Source organism: Penicillium hordei (assembly GCF_028827395.1).
Source record: "Penicillium hordei strain IBT 12815 chromosome Unknown utg000001l_segment0_segment0, whole genome shotgun sequence".
Taxonomy (NCBI): domain Eukaryota; kingdom Fungi; phylum Ascomycota; class Eurotiomycetes; order Eurotiales; family Aspergillaceae; genus Penicillium; species Penicillium hordei.
In genome coordinates this window covers 2,244,801-2,266,454 of record NW_026623142.1, presented here as the reverse complement: position 1 = coordinate 2,266,454, position 21,654 = coordinate 2,244,801, and the positions used below count along the sequence as shown (strand labels likewise).

The 21,654-nt window shown below is 46.2% G+C and overlaps 7 protein-coding genes across 7 annotated transcripts; 4 read left to right on the top strand and 3 right to left on the bottom strand.

Annotated features, from left to right (window-relative positions):
• Positions 1-962: 962 nt before the first annotated feature.
• Positions 963-1,865, top strand: N7537_000853 (uncharacterized protein; the record flags this gene model as incomplete). Its single annotated transcript, XM_056891911.1, has 1 exon — positions 963-1,865. One exon carries the CDS (start codon positions 963-965, stop codon positions 1,863-1,865), a length of 903 nt encoding a protein of 300 aa, XP_056756906.1.
• A 4,563-nt stretch (positions 1,866-6,428) lies between these two features.
• On the top strand, positions 6,429-7,370 carry N7537_000852 (uncharacterized protein; the record flags this gene model as incomplete). Its single annotated transcript, XM_056891910.1, has 1 exon — positions 6,429-7,370. The coding sequence occupies one exon, from the start codon at positions 6,429-6,431 to the stop codon at positions 7,368-7,370; it is 942 nt and encodes a 313-aa protein (XP_056756905.1).
• A 939-nt stretch (positions 7,371-8,309) lies between these two features.
• Positions 8,310-8,636, bottom strand: N7537_000851 (uncharacterized protein; the record flags this gene model as incomplete). Its single annotated transcript, XM_056891909.1, has 1 exon — positions 8,310-8,636. The coding sequence occupies one exon, from the start codon at positions 8,634-8,636 to the stop codon at positions 8,310-8,312; it is 327 nt and encodes a 108-aa protein (XP_056756904.1).
• A 4,166-nt stretch (positions 8,637-12,802) lies between these two features.
• Positions 12,803-14,289, top strand: N7537_000850 (glycoside hydrolase family 7 protein; the record flags this gene model as incomplete). Its single annotated transcript, XM_056891908.1, has 3 exons — positions 12,803-13,018; positions 13,078-13,461; positions 13,525-14,289. The coding sequence occupies 3 exons, from the start codon at positions 12,803-12,805 to the stop codon at positions 14,287-14,289; spliced, it is 1,365 nt and encodes a 454-aa protein (XP_056756903.1).
• A 1,111-nt stretch (positions 14,290-15,400) lies between these two features.
• N7537_000849 (WD40 repeat domain-containing protein) lies at positions 15,401-16,703 on the top strand (the record flags this gene model as incomplete). Its single annotated transcript, XM_056891907.1, has 2 exons — positions 15,401-15,759; positions 15,842-16,703. The coding sequence occupies 2 exons, from the start codon at positions 15,401-15,403 to the stop codon at positions 16,701-16,703; spliced, it is 1,221 nt and encodes a 406-aa protein (XP_056756902.1).
• Positions 16,704-17,052: 349 nt separating this feature from the next.
• N7537_000848 (uncharacterized protein) lies at positions 17,053-18,449 on the bottom strand (the record flags this gene model as incomplete). The annotated part of the gene is given in 4 exon segments (XM_056891906.1): positions 17,053-17,268; positions 17,286-17,851; positions 17,878-18,161; positions 18,175-18,449. Coding segments are annotated over 4 exon segments (1,341 nt in total), but the record flags the coding sequence as incomplete, so codon positions are not given.
• A 589-nt stretch (positions 18,450-19,038) lies between these two features.
• On the bottom strand, positions 19,039-20,558 carry N7537_000847 (uncharacterized protein; the record flags this gene model as incomplete). Its single annotated transcript, XM_056891905.1, has 5 exons — positions 19,039-19,488; positions 19,560-19,768; positions 19,822-20,120; positions 20,185-20,312; positions 20,373-20,558. Coding segments are annotated over 5 exons (1,272 nt in total), but the record flags the coding sequence as incomplete, so codon positions are not given.
• Between the last annotated feature and the right edge of the window lie 1,096 nt (positions 20,559-21,654).

Here is a 21,654-nt window from a genome sequence, read left to right as displayed (position 1 = left end):
CAAAGAAATACAATTAATAGATCCTACATTATCGTGACATGCGATGGTGCATGGAAGTGCAGATCTTGTTCTATTGTTTCGTTGCTTAGTCGCGGGAGGCTTTCTCGAGCCGGCCGATAAGGGGCAAGCCTCGTAGGGCATAATCGGGCGCCTAATGTCAGCCAAAGTGGATATCGGATATACGGAAGTGGGTATACGAAAAAGGTAGGGATGATATATGTATGTTGTAGTGTTTAATGTCTGAGAAAGTCGTATAATTGGATTCAGCCGCACGTTCAACCTGGTCTCCACGGCGAGTTCGGCTCTGATGTACACCGAACCCAAGCATCAAGATGGCTTGAACACATCTTCAGTGTAGTCATGAGCTACGTAATCAAATGTAGGATCTATTATCTCTTCTACAGTTATCATTCTATCTCGTGAACTTTTACTCCATTTTATAATTACGCATGCCACTTTATCATTCTAACACAGTCTCTCGAAATGACCCGGTTCTGAGGTCAGCTCTGCCAAGTCCATGAGACGTGACCTGCAGCGTAATCACCGAGTTTATTCGCCGTTGGCTACCAGCATCTTCATTTTATCGTCAGCACTAATCGTGAATCCGGAACACAAAGCCGATTTAGTCGGAGTGGCTATGCTCGTACATTAGACCAATGATAGGCCAACGACAAACCCACAACAAAAAAATACGTTGCAAAGTCATGGGCAATGAAATACTACCTCATCATACAAAAGGTATCATGGCGCAGAGCACTCCAGGCCTTACAAGCTCTCCCTAGCTCGCTCTCTCGGGCTTCGTCGGTGGATCGGGGCCCCGAAGGTCCGTGTACATATAAATGAGTTGATTATAAATTCGAAATGTATCCCCAGGAGCTTCAAGCCGTATTTGGTGTACTTTAACCCCCGCATAATACTCTGACAACTTGAGCATATCGGTTTCCCCCTTCACTCCACTCCAAATGGCCTCTCCTAGTAATGTTATTATTTTCGGCGCAACTGGAAGCGTTGGCTCAGCCGCCGCTCTTAAAGCATATCAAGAGGGCGCAAAAGTTACTCTCGCCATGCGCGATACTTTAAAGTCTATTCCGACGCTCGGTGACATCTCCGCCGAGAAAGTTCAAGCAGACCTCACCAAACCTGAAACCGTTCAGACGGCAGTTCGCCAGAGCGGTGCCAAGACTGCCTTTGTCTACGCAATTCAAGGTATTCCAGACGACATGCGGCATACCTTTGTGGCGCTTAAAAAAGGTGGGATCGAATTTGTCGTTCTTCTGAGTAGCTTCCTCGTCCAGGGTGATCGACATGCTACACCACCCACTGAGATAGTTCCATATGTTCATGCAAAGGTAGAGATAGCTCTTGAGAGTGTCTTTGGTAACCGGTGCAGTGCTGTGCGACCAGCTTATTTCGCCAGCAATGTTCTACATTTTAAGGACGAAATTGCACATGGCGAGGTCAAGCTACCAAATCCTGACGCTGAATTCGACTGGATCTCACCAAAAGACATTGGGCAAGTCATTGGGATGGCTCTAGCGCATGGTACACAGGAGATCTCCATCCCTTTGGTTGGACCAAATCGGTTATCTGTGAGGGATACTTTGAGTATCATTAGCCGTGTTCTGAGCAAGGAAATTAAGATCACCGTTGTTGGAAAGAAACAGGCAGTGGAGGATATACAGCAGAGGGGACTTCCAGAGCCGGCTGCCAAGTGGTTTGTTGAAGCTGTTACCGGACAGAGAAGTTTCATTTGGGACGTGCCAGATTTCGAGGTTGGAGTGGACAATGTGCGGAAGTATACCCACCAGTCTCCAGAAAGGTTTGAGCAGTGGCTGGAAGAGAATAAGGAGAAGTTTACTGTATAGACTGCGAGGAATCTACCACTGCATGACTTATGAAGTGCGGCCTAACATACAGTTCAATTTATTATTACAAACCCCGATAAATGTTCTACATAAGTAAACAATAGAACTTTTCCGGTTCCGCCATCTGCTTCATTTACTTCAAACGGTTTCATTTATAGCTCCATTGCCAGCAAGAGTTATAATTTCCTACTTGCCTCTATCCTATTAAACAACCACCTTCCGCGCAGCCAACAAGTGGGAATTAAACCCTTCCAATACCAGTCGGGTCGCCATGGCACATTGTTTCAGTTGTGTACATATCAAATCTGGCGAGCATTTGTTCTCAAGGAGTGCGAAGCAACAATCTATTATGAATCCCTGTAACTACCATACCTAGTTAAGCTCCAAATATGCAGTTACTGCACTGGCATAGGATGATCTCTCCAGTGAGCTTGGCATTGCTATCCCACGCGAAGATAGCTTCCTTAATGTCTCCATTTTCTGCAGTCTAAGTACTTCCGAACCCATTTCCCCTGTTTAACAACTTCCTTCTTTCCTCCTGTGCTATCTTCGAATTTCGAAAGACCTCAAGAGAGATCAATCAAGCTTTTCACAATAAATATCGAAAACAAAATCAGTTTATATTGCGCAACCGAACCAGAAACCCCCTGCCAAACCTCCCACATTGGCCCAGACAACATTTGCTCCTCTTTCAACCAGAAATTAGGAGACTGGAACACCTCTTATTTAATTGTTCCAAAAGCCCAATCCATTAAGCCAGTCACTCCAAAATTGTGACGTCCGTCACGATGATGCACTTCGTGCTCCATCACACTAATCCAAGCTTTTGCATCACTTCGAGAATGTGAATACATCGCAAAGATCTTCGCCACGCTGCTTAGGAAGCAAAGCTCCGGAAGAGTTGCTCCAACCATCCATGCAGACATCAGCTCAGTTGACATCTGGGCGAAAACATACTCCAACGGGTGCACATCCAGAGCCGTTAATAGACCATCTTGCTGAGTTTCATGGTGAGCGCGATGAATTCGTCGATATAAAAATCTCCAATGAAGAACACGATGTATGCTGTAATACATCACGTCCGCAAAAATGTATCCAAGCAACACTTTCTGCAACAAGAGTCGAAAGGAAACCTCCCCCCCACTAACATCAGATACAGGCTGATGTTTGAACAGCAAAAGTAGAAAATGACCAGTTGCTCCAGCAGTGATGTTGATCATGACTCGAACGAATGTCTTTAACGTTAACGTTCGAAAATATAGCACCTGTAAAGATGCCGCAGACAAAGCTATAACCAAAAGAGAAAAGTGTAACGTAAACACTTCAGTGACCTTTTGTTTTAACGGGTACAAAAAGTGATAAGTCGATCGAGGATCAATCAATTGGGACATAATGAAATCTATATCAATCACTTGTACCACTGGGAAGATGCTGTAAGGGCTTCGTGCGCGATTCGACTGCTCTTCGCTTCGCCAGTGCTCCGGTAGAACTTGACGGAGGCTTTTGGAAGTTCTCCACTTGTTGTATAAAAAGAAGATGATGAGTTTAATGAAGCCAAGTTCAACAATGAAAGAGGTGGTCCTAATATATGTTATATGTAGAGAGCCCTAAATGCTCGGCACCTATCTCGGAATCCCCTCCATGGTGAATTATGGATGGGAAGCCTGAAAGGAGATCTCAGGGATCTCAGGGGTGCCATATGCTACAGAACATGCAAGTATATAAGGCCACCAACAATATCACCATGAAAATATTTACTTTTCATATTCACTATTCACTTACCTAGCAGCTCTAGAGATAGATTATGTCCGAGAGAAAAAGTTCAGGCAATTACCACTACCCACAATTTCCCCTACCAAGAGGGAAGTATTTACTGGAATTACCCTACTCTTCATGACGTCCAACATAATTAAAAAGCCTACAGATGCTTTCATCTATTGCTATGTGTCGACCTGACGGCGATAAGTATCGGCTAGTATCAAGGAAACGAGCACCCGGAAGCACGGCACAGTTAGTCTATCCCTGCAGGAGTAGCGTGCTGGAAGGGTCTTATCCTAACACACTGTATGGTGAGGAAGGTATTTGCCGAACCGCCGATCATATCGGTAATATTCCACTGTTGATCTTTGACGCTATATGTTTTTTTTAAAAAAAAATCTTGCCTAACCAAGCCACAAGTACCTTGAGGGAAAAGACAATGTAGACATGGGTATTAGTTATGCCACTAACTGGACTCGACATGTATGTTTCAGTTACAAAACATACTCGAGGGATACTATTAATATCGGCGATTGGCGATATCTACGGGTCTTGTAAATGACAAATAATACACTTCACAAACAAGCTTTCCCCTCGACGGTCATAGGCCCCCCACAACCCCACGTATTGTATCCCCTCAAGAATAAAATCTGCACAGACGCGACGGCCAAAAAGGAGTTTCTGTTCCTGTATGTAAATTATCAGGATGGCATACCGCAGGTCCTTCCTTTCGCTCGGACCAAATATGCCTTTATTCGAGCCCGCAGTCATCGATTACGACAGAAGACGAAACTAAAGATTGAAAGGTTTCTATGGTCTCGTTCCCAACTAGACTAGTGCAGCCACTTCGTGATACGGGCCCTAGTGTGCGGGATCCTTCCGCTTCCAGTGTAGATCTTCACGTTGACTACTATAAGCACACGAGTCAATCTGCAACGCTAGTAGCTTTGCATCAGATGAGGCTGACTGACCGTCACTGCAGACCGTATCCACGTCCCCAAACCTGAGCCCATCTCACGATCTTCTCTTAGGCAGCTCAAAGGAACCTGGAAGAGGTGGATGCGCATATCTCTGGCCTAAAAGGGATCATCAATGTGTTAGGAGCGTTGGAAGTTTGGGATGACTGGGCTATATCGACTATATACTGGTAGGCCGCAATCCGCGATATGGCGAACCTCAACTGGTTGTTTATCATCGATAGCTGTGACTTCACGAGGGGTCTTTTGTTAGATTCACCGCCGGTCTTTGACCTTCTACCCAAGTGGGCGCTGAAAGCCCAAAACGGGTGCGCTTATGTCAAGTCATGCAACCCGTCTTTTTCGGTTGAAGAACGTTTCTTTGGCTCTACATGGTATCCGGACATTCCTCCCCAGCTGCAGCCAATCATTCAGTCTTGCCAACAAGTAATTCCGTGCTTTGGGAGCATGGATGACTTGGAATCGCGGACCTTCACCTTTGAAAACGATTACTTGTTGCTCTTAATGCACCAACTGTATTTCCTACCGTATGATTGCCCACTAGTGCCCTTGCATGATACGATCCGGCTCTCAGTGGTGGTCTATGCTGTGGTTCGAATCTGGAAACTTGAAAGACAGGTACCAAGTCCCTCACCCAAAGACTTCGACAAAGCATAAAAAAGTCTTGATGATCTTGAGCGGATGGCACCGGACCTACTTTTCTAGACTCTATTTTTGGGCAGTCTTACCTCTGTAGGGCTGCCATCCCATGGCTGGGGTTTAATAAGCGTTCGAAAGGCTGCGGGGCAACTTGGTCTGGAGAATCAGAACGACACAAAGTGGGTTCTAGAGGACTTTTTTTTTTTTTTCGGATGGCGCCGCAATGAGAATGCCAAGACCCTTTTAGATTCGAACTTTGAAGGTTATAACGGCTGTGAAAATTTGGCTATATCTTTGGATTCCATGGTGTACACCCCACCTGTGACCCCTTGTCTCGAAATTTATTCCATTTCTTTATTTAGCATGACCAAGCTGAACGTAACGAGGATTATGATAACCCCATCACAGATCGTTCATTCGTAGACACCCTTGCCCGCTGGCCCAGTGGAACGTATCACCAGCCTGTTAGCGTGGAGTGTACAATATACAATTAAGGAAATTCATCTACAGAGCTAGTATCCAATGCCGATACTTCATTCGCAGCCCTACTTGCCCCCGAAACCTACCCAAGTAACCATGTACCTTATCGCCGATCCGAGACTAATGTAATTAAGCATGTACCTTATCGCCGACCCGAGGCTAATCGCATGCATGAGCACTCATGTCTTCCGCTTTAACAATTTGCTATGGATAATCATGATGCCTACATACTTCGTAAAAAGTCTACCTATGGTAACGTATTCAGCCTCATAAGCCAACAGCCAATGTCCTTTGTTTCGCTTTCCTTTCTAGGACATTGATCTTCAGTGGATTTCGGTTTTATGGGAGGCACTGCCTCAGTCATTTCCTCAGTCATTTCTTTTCTTTCTCGTATATAGACCCAAGCTTCTCTCCTGAAAGCCACCATCTTTATCCCTGTCACCAATATCCTGAGATTTTCTTCAACTCTGCATGTACCGGCAACCCTGTGGAAAGGCCAATCAAATCCATCATTTTGAACTCGATATCGGATCGGCAGTGCCAAAAAGCCCTCTTAGATTGGGGTCTGTTAATCAGAAAGCCAAATACGTGCAATCTCTGGCCCCTGGAAGCGCTTCTTCCGACCCATTGAAGTCGCTGCATTTAGTCGACTCGACGGAAACTCTTCTAAGCACCTCTAAAGCACCTCTAAAGCACCTCTACAAACCCCATGGATCCCGATATGTACTTTGCACAAGTTCTCCAAGATACACCGTCTTGCTCCACATTCGATAGCTATATATCCGACCCAAAGAAATCGTCCATCAATGATACCCTAAGCTGCGTTTATGGTGGGCCAAAAGCACCTAGTGATCAAAATCCTCAGTCTTATTTCTCGGCCAATGATATCATTCCTTCAAAAGGCATGACCTCCATGCAGCTATATCAGACCTACCTGTCTCACGACCCCGTCATGGACCAACATCTCCAAGCCATATCATGTTACTACAACACACAACAAATGAACGACTGGTTTCTAGGGAGTGAATCCGCTGGCAGCCTCTACCAATCCATCACCCCCAACCCCACCGGGCCCACGTTTGGCCTTGTGCCGACAATGATAAGCCAAGAAACACAGCTTTCTTTTGACGGGAATACAATCGCCGACACGCAACAATGCTTATCTCCACTTCCTATGCACTTCGCATACGACAGCTCCCTCGCTCCACCCACCCCAGCAGCATCCTCCCTCGACACATCCATGAGCAGTATCTCATCACCCCCAGCCCTCTCTAATGTCGAAGTCTCCTCGCCCCCCGTCTCCGCCTGCAACCAAGCCCGTCTGGCGCAATATGGTATTCTCGACGATGACGGGCTCTGGCGTTGCGCTCACCTGGGGTGCACCTCGGAGGCTCGCTTCCGGAGAGGCTGTGACTTGCGGAAACATTTCAACAGACACCGCAAGCAATGGCCGTGCCGACATAATGGTTGTTCGAAATCCAAACAGGACAGTTTTTCGAGCAAAAAGGACCGGAATCGTCATGAGGGCATGCACAATCCTAGCATCGTTTGCGAGTATGATGGATGTGAGCGGGTATTTAGCCGTGTTGATAATATGAAAGATCATGTGCGGCGGGTTCATCGGCGCATTGGGAAGAACCGATGGGGTTAGGTATAAGGACTCATGTATGTATAGTTAACTAGTTATGTGTGATGTAATTTTTTTTTTTCCGTGTTGCTTTGATCTTTTGTTTCGGAAACATGAGTAGAGAGGGAATTTCTGCATGCAGAATACGGAATGGCGGGGGCCGGGTATCATTCATGTCTAGATGCTTCGATGTCCCTAGGGCTGAGACCCGTTCTTGCAATGTATAAAATATAACCCAACTATATACATACATACATATAAATATTGTCTGCAGAGAGTACTACTTTTAATCGCCTTCACGTATATATAAACAGACATCAAAACAGACACCTAAAAAGAACATCAAAAAAGGCATCACAAATTCTTATAAGTTACCAACTATTCTTATATCCATATATCACCAATTTTAGGGAGGTTTACTAGCTCTCTACTCTTTGGCATAAAGATGAAGTTATTTTCATACTTAGGAGCTTTGAACTACCCTACAAAGTGGTAATGAATAAATTGATTTGGTGTAAATAGCATTATTTTTGCCTACCTGTAGCTTCAAGAATATCGTTCTCGCAAATCATCTAAGTGTTAGCAATAACCCCAATCAACCAATGCCTTAGGTCGATCCATCGGAGTTGAATCGCTTCCGAAAAAAAACACACAAATTGTCAGATTTCTCACTACTGCCATCCACGAGCTGGTTGGCCATAGAACTGGTATACTCCTCGGCGAAACCGCTCCGGGCATCTGCAACTTTGACAAGCAGAACTCGCCAATCAGTCCACTGAACGGGGAAGCTGTGACTTCGCATTATTTACTCGGCCAAACTTGGAATAGCGTTTTTGGAAATTTGGCAGAAACAGTGGAATAATGTCGCGCCATTCTGGTGTCGGGATATCTCATGGATAACAACTCTTTTCTTACTCTCATGGGAACACTTGAGGATGTAACAACTTACACGCACGTCAGATCCTAAGATGAAACGAAGCCGTAGGCATGAATGTCGCGATCGAATTTCAGGAACGCGCCCTTCTTAAAGGAACCGTCTCCCCCATCCGCCCACCAAGCATACCTTGTGCTCACAGCGGTACCGCATCCGTTGTTTTTTAAAAGGGTGGCTTTCTGGTGACTACCTCCGTACTTTTCACCTCCAAATATGTTGGTATCTCTGCATGTGTTGTCCCGCACATTGGCTCTCTTAGACTGGCCAGGGCAGTCGTCGTTCCGATAGGCTGTAATCACGTATGAAAGAGCCCCGGGGCTAAGGCAGAAGAGTGTAAAGGTCTTTCCACGATGCATAGTTGCTTGAGAAGGTGGAATTGATAGTATAGTGAAGATTCCTCGTGGGATATGAGCATTGAATGCAAATCAAACTGATGTCTGGGTTCTATAAACGTGTCGTGAGACCCTTTTTATATTCAAAGATTATACCTCGCCAGGACTCTGGAAACTTGAGATGGTGAAGTATTACTATTTCCTAGCCCCAACGATCACATCACAGCCATCCTTAGCTTTGAACTCCTAGTCATTCAGTCCATGCAAAGTTGGGGGTGTTGGAATGTGATCTGCTTGCCTTTTTGAGATCTGTAGATGTGATAGGCGAAAGGCGAGTAAGGCGTCCCCTACGGCTAAGTGTTTTTCCTAAAGAAGAATCATGTTGCGCCTGACTGTTTAGTCCATGCAAAGCTGGGAATTTTAGGCTGCATTGTGTCGATCTTATTTCGATCTTATGTCAATCTTATGTCGATCTACAGGTGCGACACGCTGAAGACGGGCCGGGCATCCTTCCCTGCGACCCGCAGATAACCATCACGGTCCTCGACTCGAATCTCACGTTGGGCACCATCGTTGACAGAACCCTGCACCTCGACAATGGCACCGTCGGGAGTGAGGTACTTGTGTGGGAATATCGCAAATCCGACAGGGTTCAATATATTTCTGTCGGCTTAGGGAAATCTAGGATATGAAGGCACAGGCAAGACAGCTTATATAGGCGAATTCCATCGTGTCCATCGAGATTGAACCCCACATTCGCCTTGGGTGCAATAAATGTGCTATATCAACCTATAAGCACAATTGATACAATAGTGGAGCTTATTTCCAACAATATCCGATGTAGTGTAGGGGTTATCACTGTGCTCTTTCACAGCACTAACGGGGGTTCGAATCCCCCCATCGGAGAATTTCTTTTTTTTTCTTCTTTAAAACCTATGCTTCTATATTTTTGTTAACTAAACCATTTTTGATAGTTAACTAGTTATCCATTTAGTTATTTATGCAACAATAATAATGCCTGGCTTGTGCTATAAAATACATAGCTATGACAACTTCGATTGGAAACGTCTTGTTTTTTCGCTTCGATACTACACAAGGAAACTATAAGTTGTCGCCGAAGGACATCACCAAAGATGGACCTAGGTGTACACGATCTCTGGGTAAGACTTTAATCTATGGAACCTGGGAGCATCCAAGTGCTTACTTTCCGCTTAAAGGGGGGGGGGGAGGCGCTATGGGGTGGCATCAAATCTTATAAAAAGGTATCGTAACCAAAGATTATACTCTCCACATCCGTTCTTGTCGAACCGATATAGGCTCGATAAATATATATCCTTATGTACATGCGAACTCACATGACGAGAGCTTTCGATATTATGCACGGGCAGGAGCCCTCGATTATATACTAGTTTCCTTTGTATAAAGATCGTATCTGGACTGACTGACCGAGTGCGATCCCGAGAGCCTTGATCCTTGGTGCCCTGGCATGGTTCCTATCGTACCCAACTGCTCATATTAGCAATGGTTGAACAACCCTGGAACGACCGTTCCTGGTCATGACACTTATCTTGCCTATTCAACGCTACATCCCTGCTTTTCTTTTTCCGATTATAATATTCTAACAAAATATATAATTATCTGCGAAACATTCCATTGCGGCAACATATACAAAAGATTATCATCAGAAGTATATAGGATAAGTATTCCTGGATCGCTCAACCTTTCCATCAATCCTCCGATGTAGTGTAGGGGTTATCACTGTGCTCTTTCAAGTTCCTCTTTCGGACATTGAACAGCACTAACGGGGGTTCGAATCCCCCCATCGGAGTTTCTTTTTTTCCCCTTTCTTTTGCTACATTCGATTTATGATATGGTAGCGATCTAGTCAGTCTGGTATAGAATAACTAACTAACGAGTCCTTCTTCTTTACACACAGACTTATATTTCGCCCCAAATAAAACTTTTGATGTACTCTTCCCTCCATGTCTTTCTTAAACCCCAACAGCCTCTACCCAGAAGCTCCATGTAGAAACTAGGCATGACTAGGACTCATTAAATTGCTTCGAAAGTATGCCCAATATTGCAGCGCTTTCTTCTATAGACCGCATCGGCCATTCCCCCGCATCGATATAAGCACTAATGCGCCATATCTCAGTGGTTTTGAAGATTAGCCTAAAGCAACCCGAGAATCGTATATACAACATATTCAACCCTTCCTGAAGACACCTATCACAACAGGAAACGATCGACATACTAGTCCCCTTTGAAGATCATGCAATCTTATGCGCATTAGCCTATCCGAGACCTTGTTCATTTCCATGTTCAATGATTGGCAAATTGCCAGTCGCATAGCCATATATCCGGGGAAATTTTTCCACTAATAGAAGGAGCACCCTGTTCGGGTTCCATTGGAGCACAGGTAAACGCTTGGCTCGTATACTGACGGCAAATTACCGTGTCGAATCTGGCAACTTGCGCTTCATGGAGTCTGCAGGACAGGCAATAACTTAGATGTAACCTTGATATATTAATAATTCTCGGAATTTCCCGTATATTACCCCGGATCAACGAGCAACCAGGTTGAGATAGCATGACATCCGGCAAAGATACAGGACGTTAGGGCTGTCGCCAGGTACCACATGCAACCGCCAGGATGCAGGGGATCACCCTCATTTTTCCGTTCGGTAAAATTATATCCCTCCCAATCGCCAATATTTTGTATAAGAGGTCACATCAAAGCTATATTGCTTACGCGCCGCCTTTCCTTTTGGACATTCGGTTCGCGAAACAGGCTGCGGCACATCCGGCATCGGAATCTTGAAATACCGGCTCTGCCGTACTGCCAGAGCCTAGTGTTTCTCTTTGAAGTATTACCGATACTACGGGGGGACCCCGCAATATGGTCCACAGTCATAGCGGACCTAGCATGTGTCCTTCATCTTACATTCTTTACTTCCGATACTCCGGGTTGGGGCAATCCGTCCAATATCATGTGCCACGTCTCCACAAATCAGACCATTGCGCTGTTGATCTATTGTGCTTAGGTTCTGTCTTATCTCAGAGTGAGATGCCCAAGGAAATGCGAGGGCGGTCTTGATTTATGCAGAGGTTTGGTTTATGTTAGGTGGTATTAACTGTAGAGCAGTAATGATTACATATTATGCATTCTTATTATCCTCCTAGTTTATAACAAATATCTATCACCTGTCTTGACATAGCATGTGGAACAATTCTCAGTCTCGTGGGGAGCATATTAATTTGAAACCGAGGCTCTATCTATACATACTAGTCGCTATTACAAGGGCATTATTTTGCCTTTCCATAATATCAAGGTTTCGGACTGAAACGCTTTATGCCCGAATAGTCTGCAGAACAATCTTCCGTGTTTGGGCTTAACGCCCTGCAGAGTATCCCACATTATCTGACACCAAGAAAAGCCTTTCGGCGGTTTGATGTCAGTGGAGGGCCTCGGGAACGCCATAGCGCCCATTCCATCTAGCGGCGCTCTTGGCAGGCTTCAACCCCCTGCAACCCCCTTCAACCCCACAAGGTGTCCCATGATCTTTTATTCTGCTGACCATAGTAGTTTAATCGTATAGCTAAATTTCTGCCCACACAGTACCGGTCATGACGTATAAATGAAAGATCGACAGGCAACATACCCCAAAGCGTCCTCATTTGCAGTCATTGCCCCTTGCACTATTAATTTCCCCGAATCTTATACATCAATCTACAGAACTGGATCGGGGGATTCTCCGTCTTCACGGATGTTGAAACGATTAACCCATGTTTATCCACTCCAATATCAGCCAGGATCCTGATGTGCATCTCACCACAGTTATCCGGCGATGATCATTCCCTTCCTGATCCAGGCGCTGTTTCCACTTTCAAACCAATGTACCTACGACACCGGAGGTCACCCAGTATGGAAGTCGATACTGGATTGATCATTGTGGACTCTCCATCCGTACCAATTTGGCAACGGCCTCAATGGTCCGTGGCACCGGTCATGCTATCCAAAAAGAACCCTAGTCAAGGTTTGCATGGAAATGACTTGGAGCAATCCTATGCGTACGAAAAGACATATAAAGATCTATTCCCACCCCGAGATTATTTCTGTTCATCAACTGCAGGCCAGATAACAAGATAACAAGACAACATTGCAAATCGACCCTTCTCATTCATCCGCAATGTATCAACGCGCACTCCTTTTCTCCGCTCTGGCGGCGGCAGTTCATGGCCAGCAGGCTGGCACATCGAAACCTGAGACCCATCCCTCTTTGACCTGGCAAAAGTGCACTGCCAAGGGCAGTTGCACTGACCAGAAGGGCTCTGTTGTCATTGATTCCAACTGGCGTTGGCTTCACTCTGTCGATGGGTCCACCAACTGCTACACTGGAAACGAGGTAAGAAATCTCGAGTAGAGAAGATGAGCGTTCACATTTGCTGACTTCTTTGATAACAGTGGGATGCAACTCTCTGCCCCGATGACAAGACTTGCGCCACCAACTGTGCTCTGGAGGGCGCTGACTACGCCGGCACCTACGGTGCGACCACCGATGGCAATGCCCTCACTTTGAGCTTTGTCACCGGAGCCAACATTGGCTCTCGTCTGTTTTTGATGGAGGACGAGAGTACCTACCAGATGTTCAAGCTGAAGAACCAGGAGTTCACATTCGACGTGGACACTTCCGCTCTGCCCTGCGGACTCAATGGAGCTCTTTACTTTGTCTCCATGGATTCCGATGGTGGCCTGGCTAAGTACGAGGGCAACAAGGCAGGTGCCAAGTACGGAACTGGCTACTGTGATTCTCAGTGCCCTCGTGATCTGAAGTTCATCAACGGTCAGGTGAGTTGTTATACTGGTCAAGTTCGAAAAGCTCGTGAGCAAAATGACTAATACGCGATACAGGCCAATGTGGACGGCTGGGTGCCTTCCAAGAGCGACAAGAACGCTGGTGTTGGCGGCCACGGATCGTGCTGCCCTGAGATGGATATCTGGGAAGCCAACAGCATTTCCTCTGCTTACACGCCCCACCCTTGCGAGAGCCCCGAGCAGACCATGTGCGAGGGCGACAAGTGTGGTGGAACTTACTCCTCCACCCGCTACGCAGGAACCTGCGATCCCGATGGATGTGACTTCAACTCCTTCCGCATGGGCAACGAGTCCTTCTTCGGCCCTGGCAAGACCGTCGACACCAAGTCCAAGATGACCGTGGTCACTCAGTTCATCACCAGTGACGGCACCGACACCGGAACCCTCAGCGAGATCAAGCGCATCTATGTGCAAGACGGAAAAGTTATCGCCAACTCTGCCTCGGACGTCAGCGGTGTCACCGGAAACTCGATCACCACGGACTTCTGCACAGCCCAGAAGAAAGCCTTCGGGGATGATGATGTCTTCGCCCAGAAAGGTGGTCTGGCCACTATGGGCGAGGGTTTGGACCAGGGAATGGTTTTGGTCATGAGCTTGTGGGATGACCACTATGCTAACATGCTCTGGTTGGATGGTGAGGTCTACCCTACTGATGCCTCTGCCTCCGACCCTGGTGCTGCTCGCGGTACATGCGCCACCACCTCCGGCAACCCAGAGACCATTGAGAATGAGTCGGGCTCGGCCAAGGTGACCTACTCCAACATCAAGGTCGGCCCCATTGGATCTACCTACGCTTCCTAAATTGTCAAAATAATAGGTACTTGCTGAACTCAGCTAAACCTGGAATGCGGAGTCTACGTGGTGCATAAATCCTTGCGCCAGTGGCAGCAAATGCCCAATTTGGAAGAAAATGGTGAATGGTATATAAGCTTTCTTTCGTTGATAGTTGTCTGTATTCTTGATTTCATTTGTCCTTTCTTTCTTAGGATCTGAGTGATTCTATTGATAGCTTGCAATAAACTTCTTTTGATTAAGCCTTGCCTGCCTTGAAGTAGAGAGCACCTGAGTGCGAAGGGGCAGAGCGGCCAAAGGTCAATTGTCTGATTTTGTAGGGATGATGCCTTTGTATGCCTGAATTATAGACCGCGTTCGACACCGCTCTATAGCGTATAATGTAAATTGAAGCTATTCCTAGTTATACATACCATGTATTAGAATAGTTGGCTGGTAATACGGCCTTGTCATGTCTTTTTAGGCTGATGTGTTTAGATATTTTTTTTAGACGTTCTTTTTGGCTAGTCTTCTTAGATGTTCTTTTTAGGAGTCTTTTTAGGTATATACAAGGGCAGTAAGAACAAAGCACACTTTGTGTATGAAGCTGTGTTTCTCAAGCTAATAGTCCTACTCGAAAGAACATCTGCGCATTATACGTGTATAGCTGTGAGAAGCAGAGAGCAGACATCATAAAGATATAATTCTATCTCTATTGGGCCTACTATGCATTGAACATTATGTAGTATATAGTCTGTCCGTTGCCTTCATTCATCTGTCAATCTGCTCCTAAAGCGAAAGCTAGCTTACCATTATTCTTACCATTCTGTCTTTGATACTAAGAAATGCTAAGTATTACTACCCCTAATTAGGCTAGATCACTTTGCATTATTGATTTCTACCGTGCCAATATTAACAATTAGAATAGTGCTTACCTTTACAGAATTGAATTGATGTCATTTACCGAGAGTAAGTAAAAGAAGGCGGTCGGGGTATTCTCGATGGCAGAAAAAAACGGCCAGCTCCAAAGCTCCAGCTTTTTGCAATTGATTCTCTTGATTCAATCCACACGAATTCAGATTCTTACTAGGTTCACTAGAAGATTTCAGATTTTCTGTTATTTCTGGCGCAATTCGCAACCATGTTCGACACGGTCTGCACGCTTCCACTTTCCTCAGACCTGTTCACTCAGGCTATCCACCCCGAGGAGCCCGTAGTCTCTGTCGGTCTGGCTTCAGGCCACGTCCAGACCTTCCGACTGCCTTCCTTAGAAGGAGAGGATGATGAAGATGCCGCACCGAATTCGTCGGCCCGCACCGGAAAGGGCCACATTGACACAATGTGGAGAACTCGGCGACACAAGGGTAGCTGTCGCACCCTAGGGTTCGGTACGGATGGCAAAACGCTTTACTCGGCTGGTACAGATGGTATGGTGAAGGCTGCAAGCACCGAGACTGGCCAGGTGCATAACAAGATTGTTATTCCTCTTGAGAAGAACGGGTAAAGGGCCTTTCCCGAACATCCAGCGTTGCAATCCGGACTTTCGCATTTGGCTGACCTGTCGTTTTTTGATCTCATATAGCTCCGTTGATGCGCCAACCATGATCCACGCCCTCTCTCCTCAAACTCTTCTTCTCGGTACCGACTCAAGCGCTCTGCATCTCTACGATCTCCGTATCCCATACTCCAAGGTGTCCGCGCGACCTGAGCAGTCGCACCACCCCCACGACGACTACATCTCATCTCTTACTCCTCTCCCGGCTTCCGAAACTAGCACCTCGGGCTTCAGCAAGCAGTGGGTTACCACTGGTGGAACAACCCTGGCCGTGACCGACCTCCGGAGGGGCGTTCTGGTGCGCAGCGAGAACCAGGAAGAAGAATTGGTTAGCTCCGTCTTTATGGGTGGCCTGCCTTCCGGTGGAACTAGTAGGGGCGAAAAGCTTATCGTTGGTGGAGCCAGCGGTATCGTCACTCTCTGGGAGAAGGGCGCGTGGGATGACCAGGATGAGCGGATCTACGTCGACCGTAATGCTGATGGCGGAGATTCCATTGAGACAATGGCAGTTGGACCTGACTACTTGGGCAAGGTGGTGGCCGCAGGCCTCTCAAGCGGAAAGGTGAAGTTTGTGCGCATCGGACCCAACCAAGTCGTTTCTGAGGTTGTGCACGATGAGATCGATGGTGTTGTGGGCTTGGGCTTTGACGTGGAGGGCCGTATGGTCTCTGGTGGTGGTCAAACCGTCAAGGTGTGGCACGAGGCTGAGGACAATGTCGGTGATGGATCTGGCGATGAAGACATGATGGATGATAGTGACGATAAGGATTCGGATAATAGTGATGCGGAACGTCATGAGGATCCGAAGGACCGAAAGAAGCGCAAGAAGTCCAAGAGCAAGGACCGCAGTGGTGGACAGCATGTCATGGCCTTCCACGACCTGGACTAATGTCTAAATACCCCATTATCTGATACCCACATCTGCAGATCAATTGTTCAGCCCGAAAACAAGAAAAAGTGTACATAGCGTTGGTGTTAGGGTTTCTAAGAGCCAATTGGAAGAATATTTATTATCTCCATTGTTTCCCCCCTTACTTGGCTCTAGTTTGTTCCTAGGTCTCCGGGTTGTTTTCCAATGCCAACTAGGCATCAGGGTCTAAGAATCGTAGTATATATTGGTGTCATTGACACCTTGCTCTGTATAGTAGCTCAATCCCAAGTGTTCAATACTGACTCCAACCATACAAAAACACCGTTCATTTAGCAACACATACAACTCCAAACAATGCACCAACCAATCATTCTTCAAGCATGTAAGACCACTCCGGAATCTCCTCGATGAGTTTCCACATGCACTTCTCTAGCTTGAGCGCACACTTAGTGTATACCGTTGTAGCGTCATTATACTGCCGACAATTACTGAAGATCAATTTGCGTCGATAAGGTCTTTCGGAGTAGTGTAAAGCTCCAATCTTCCTTCGATAGTCGATAGATCCATTGGTGATGCAATGGTACTGTAATAATCAGGTACTTCGTCTTTGTCGATTGGATTGAGGAGGGGCCATGCTTGTGTATGGTTTTGGATTTCATTCATAAAACGTCGAAATTCGTTGAAATTCGGTCCTTTGAAACGAGATCCATGGCACGAGTCTCGCCCTAACTCGTCCATATCTGGAGACCAACCAGTTGCCCGGACGGCAGGGATAGAGAGTGGATCGAGTGGAATCACAACGCCGTCGTTAGCGTTAGCCCATTGCTGAGGCGGTAGATGAATTATATGATTTTTGCCCAAGGTGCGTATTTTAGCTAGAACGGATTCTTTCTGCTTGAGAAGCATTCGACCAACTTCGAGATACCGTATTCGGGCAAGCATAGAGCATTGCATAAGTGTCCCTCCCTCGTAATCCTTGATACAACCCTTCCAGATAGACTTGTAGAGAGTGATCTCCTTAGTAAAACCTTGCTTTTGAAAATACCCGGTGGCGTGATTATCGGCATAGGTCAGAAAATGCATCACAGGGGAAGTAGCTCTTATATAATCCTTGAGATGGCCCATAAGATGCGCTCCATACCCTTTCACTTGCTGATCAGACGAAACTGCACAAAAAACAATTTCGACAAACTTGCGGTCTCGAAATTCTCGGAATGATATGCCGCCAATGACCTCCAGAGGCATTTTGACGATAGCGATCGATAAATGAGTACGGTCGTAGACGAGACGTGCGATGTAATCCTTAGGCGTTTCCGGAAGTTGCCTTTGAAATATGCATTAAGACCTGTAAGGATAATCGTACTCTCTCTGGAGCCATCATTGTTGACAACTCTGAACTCGATCTCGCCATTTCGTTCTTCCAAAATAGCAAGCTTTAGAATAGTTAGAAGGGGGGTGGTTTGACATTTAAGCGCCCTAGCTAGCATACTTCTCTGGGAAAGGTACCCTCCAGGCTAGACCAGGAGTTTTGACATCCGGCTCTGTCAACCCATCATGAAAGCGTTTGGCTCTTTTGCAATCGGGGGCGATACTTGGCTCCTCGCAGGCCGTGCGCTTCGCGACGAGGAGATTTGGTCCGCTGTCAGAATGATTGTGACTTTGTTTTATCCATTTGAGTGTGTTGATGAATCGGAACTTGCAATGGATAGTGTGCAAACTAGCGTAGGTGAACTCGGGCTCTCCAAAATGATTGCAATCACCCTCCCTCAATAATGGAAATGCCGAGTCAAGTAAAATCCGAGGTCAGAGGTCCATTCCGTGTAGGACCCGGCGGTCAATGCCCGCCCTTTGTTTTCGCTTATATAAACACTGACTGGTTCCAAGTTCCAAGGTTTTCTGGAAGGGTTTGAGATACAATATATGTTGAATTTTTCTAGAGAAGACACGTAAAAGATGATAAGAGAAAACGAAGACCGTGTATTTACCTGGGAAGTATAGGGAGCGCACGGACCGGAGAGAGAAGAGAGGAGATGAGTGGAGCGACAGATCTACCGGCCCCAGTGATGTGCAAATCTGGACGATCCCATCACCTTTAGCGTCGTCTTCAGCAGAAATCGGATTATTGCAAATTCCTCGTTTGGAAACGTAGATCGCATTCAACACCCACTATGATCGGAGGAAAGATGGCTTGCTTTATGTAACTATCTACTCATTGTGTCTGTTTTGGCTTGGGAATCTATCTATAAGATGCGTGATAGAGAAATAATCTAGCACTGGAAGGTCTGAAATTGGAATATACATTATGAAATCTAGCTAGATATCTATAAAACCCTGACGCCTTTAAAACCCCGATTTACCATGCCTCTGTTGCTTTTTTCACGGGCTGTTCACTCTGTGGTATGGTTCGAGTCTCATGGGTGATATCAATCTGATTCGAGACCACGATAGCACCCGAGGCTGGGTTGCCAGGCATAGCTGTCGGATATGCCTTTAAGTTCTGCATCTTCACATCTTCCATCATCCGCTCTTCACTCTCGGTAAATGACATGCCAATGGTCATAGGATCCGAACTCGCAGGACCCTGATCTTTTCGACTGGGATAGTCACCCCCGCCACCAATACTCCGGAAACCACCCGAGGGCGATTTATGTGTCTTATGAGATGACTGAAATTGGCTGCCGAAAATTTTACTAAGCCAAATTCTGAAGAGGTGAAAGATCATGGGAAGATTGGTAGTGACGACTGCGACGAATGTTTCGCGGGTGCCCCATTCATTGGCGAGTTGTGCGCCATCTTCAGGGTCCTATAGAAAACGACCAATGAAGTTAGACAAATACCTTCGAGCGGGGGCAATGCGGATATATTGGAACTCACCACTAAGAGGAAAACACTCTTAATAGTGGCGCAGACCAGAATAAAGACACCCGAGCTGAGGACGATAGTGGCTGCGATCTTCTTTAAAGGTTTCAGACTCGATTGCCAAAGCATTGGAATCGGGATGAATATGAGGTATGGATCGGTAATGAGGTTTGAGGCGAAGGTTACTGCGATGACCGGTGTGGAAATGGCTGGTTGACACACGTCTAGGGGCATAGTTAGCAGATGTTGAGCGCTTAGGACAAGATGAGAGTCTCACTTCCGGGATCCGGATTGATCTGCCAATTTTTGTGGAATGGTCGACACGCCGCAAAGATTGTAATGATACTTGCGAGAAAGCTGCCGATAACAAGACCAAATCCAACATAAATGGGAATTTGATAACGCCGACCAAGGCCATCCTGTTGGGTGTTAGTTACTTGTTGCGAAACACCATCGGAAATTATGGAGGTCAATACCATCAGTCGAACGTAGAATGCCAGCACAGACAATTTGAGCGAATTAATCAATGCCGCGTAAGTACTCCAGCCCGCAATTTGAATCTTGGAGCCAATCACTCTAATCAAATGGTTGGTGATCGCATTCAAATTTGGTCCTCGGTTGACGATTTGGGGGGACATACCTGGCCCTGTAAGCTGGGTTGTCGGGCGATAGCGCCTCGCGCTGGGCGGTTGTCATCCCATTGTTGGCAAGACCACCAGACACATTGCCCACACTATGCGCAAGTGACGCCTGTGCAGTATAGAGTATCTGTATGGATTGGCAATCAGCAATCAGTAGGACAAGGTATGATCAATTCGAATTAATCACAATTGCGACCCATATAAGAAAGTCATCGAGTCGTAAATTCCTCCATCCCCCGGCTTTGCTTCGAGCGTATGTTCTAAGAATTGTCACGGCAACGGCAATTGAATATAACGTCCATAATTCCACTGTGGCCTTGTGTGCATCCGACGCCGCATCTCGTACCTCTAAGCTAAATGCCATGGTGGCGGAGCTTTGTGAAGACTAGCAGGGATCGGGGTAAGCGCACTGAAGATTTGCGCATGAGAATGGAGAAGGGTAGATAGAAGAAGATTATCCCCCCTGCATCGTGAATCTTTCGTCATTCACTGGATAATATTTAACCCAGGTAACAAGACAAGATCGGAGAGAGCGGTACCCTCCAATTTTCAAAGTTATTTTCTGTTAGACGAACCTTGGAATAGGCCTGGGTCGTTCCGTTCACGAGAATCCAATGATTTTTGAAACCTTGGAACCAAATTCCTATCTTGGAAGGTTCCAAGGATCCAGATAGAGTTTTACCTAAATTACCTAAATTAATCTGTATTTATGCATCCATGGATTTTTACGTGTACCCGTCGATTCTTCAGCTGGCTTACCTAGATTCGGCCATACCGTTTTACTCATTCTACATGGCAAGGGCGAAGGACATCTGCCAGATAGAGACCATGCATTGCCCCTAATGGAAGAAAAAAATATAGTTCAAAAATTCAAAAATTCAAAACGTAATCTAGAGCAAATCCAAATTACATGATATATTAAGTGCAAAACCTTCAAATTAAATCCCGAAATGAAATATAAGACATCTACGGAGTACGTAGTTGGGGATGCCCAGTAGCGAGCTAATAGTGGAACCTTCTCGAGGCGCGATGGATGCGCAGTGGATGCGTCCCCACAGAATTAGGGCCAAACCGGTATCCATGTCCAACCAAGATGCGGATAAGTACACGTTCCATTCTAACGCTAGAGTGGGACTTAATAATTGTTCATTCAGGTCGGACGGTTGCGCTTACTAGGGCTGTCCGCGGCGATTTAGGCACCCGGCGGATGTAACATACCCCAATTAGGCTAGCCCCTGCATTAGCGTGGTGCAGGTACACTTCTAATCTGGGGGGGAAAATAAAGAAGGCATAGAACCGGACGATCAGGGAGTGCAAATATGGGACATGGGGAGGTTCATAACCAGTCGGACATATGGGCCGTGCTGTGAAACCGTGCATAAAAGAACCACTAGGGCGGTGTAGACTTCTTTTGTTCGATACAATGTTATTGAGGCTTAAGAATAATACCATTGTAATGCGATATTAAA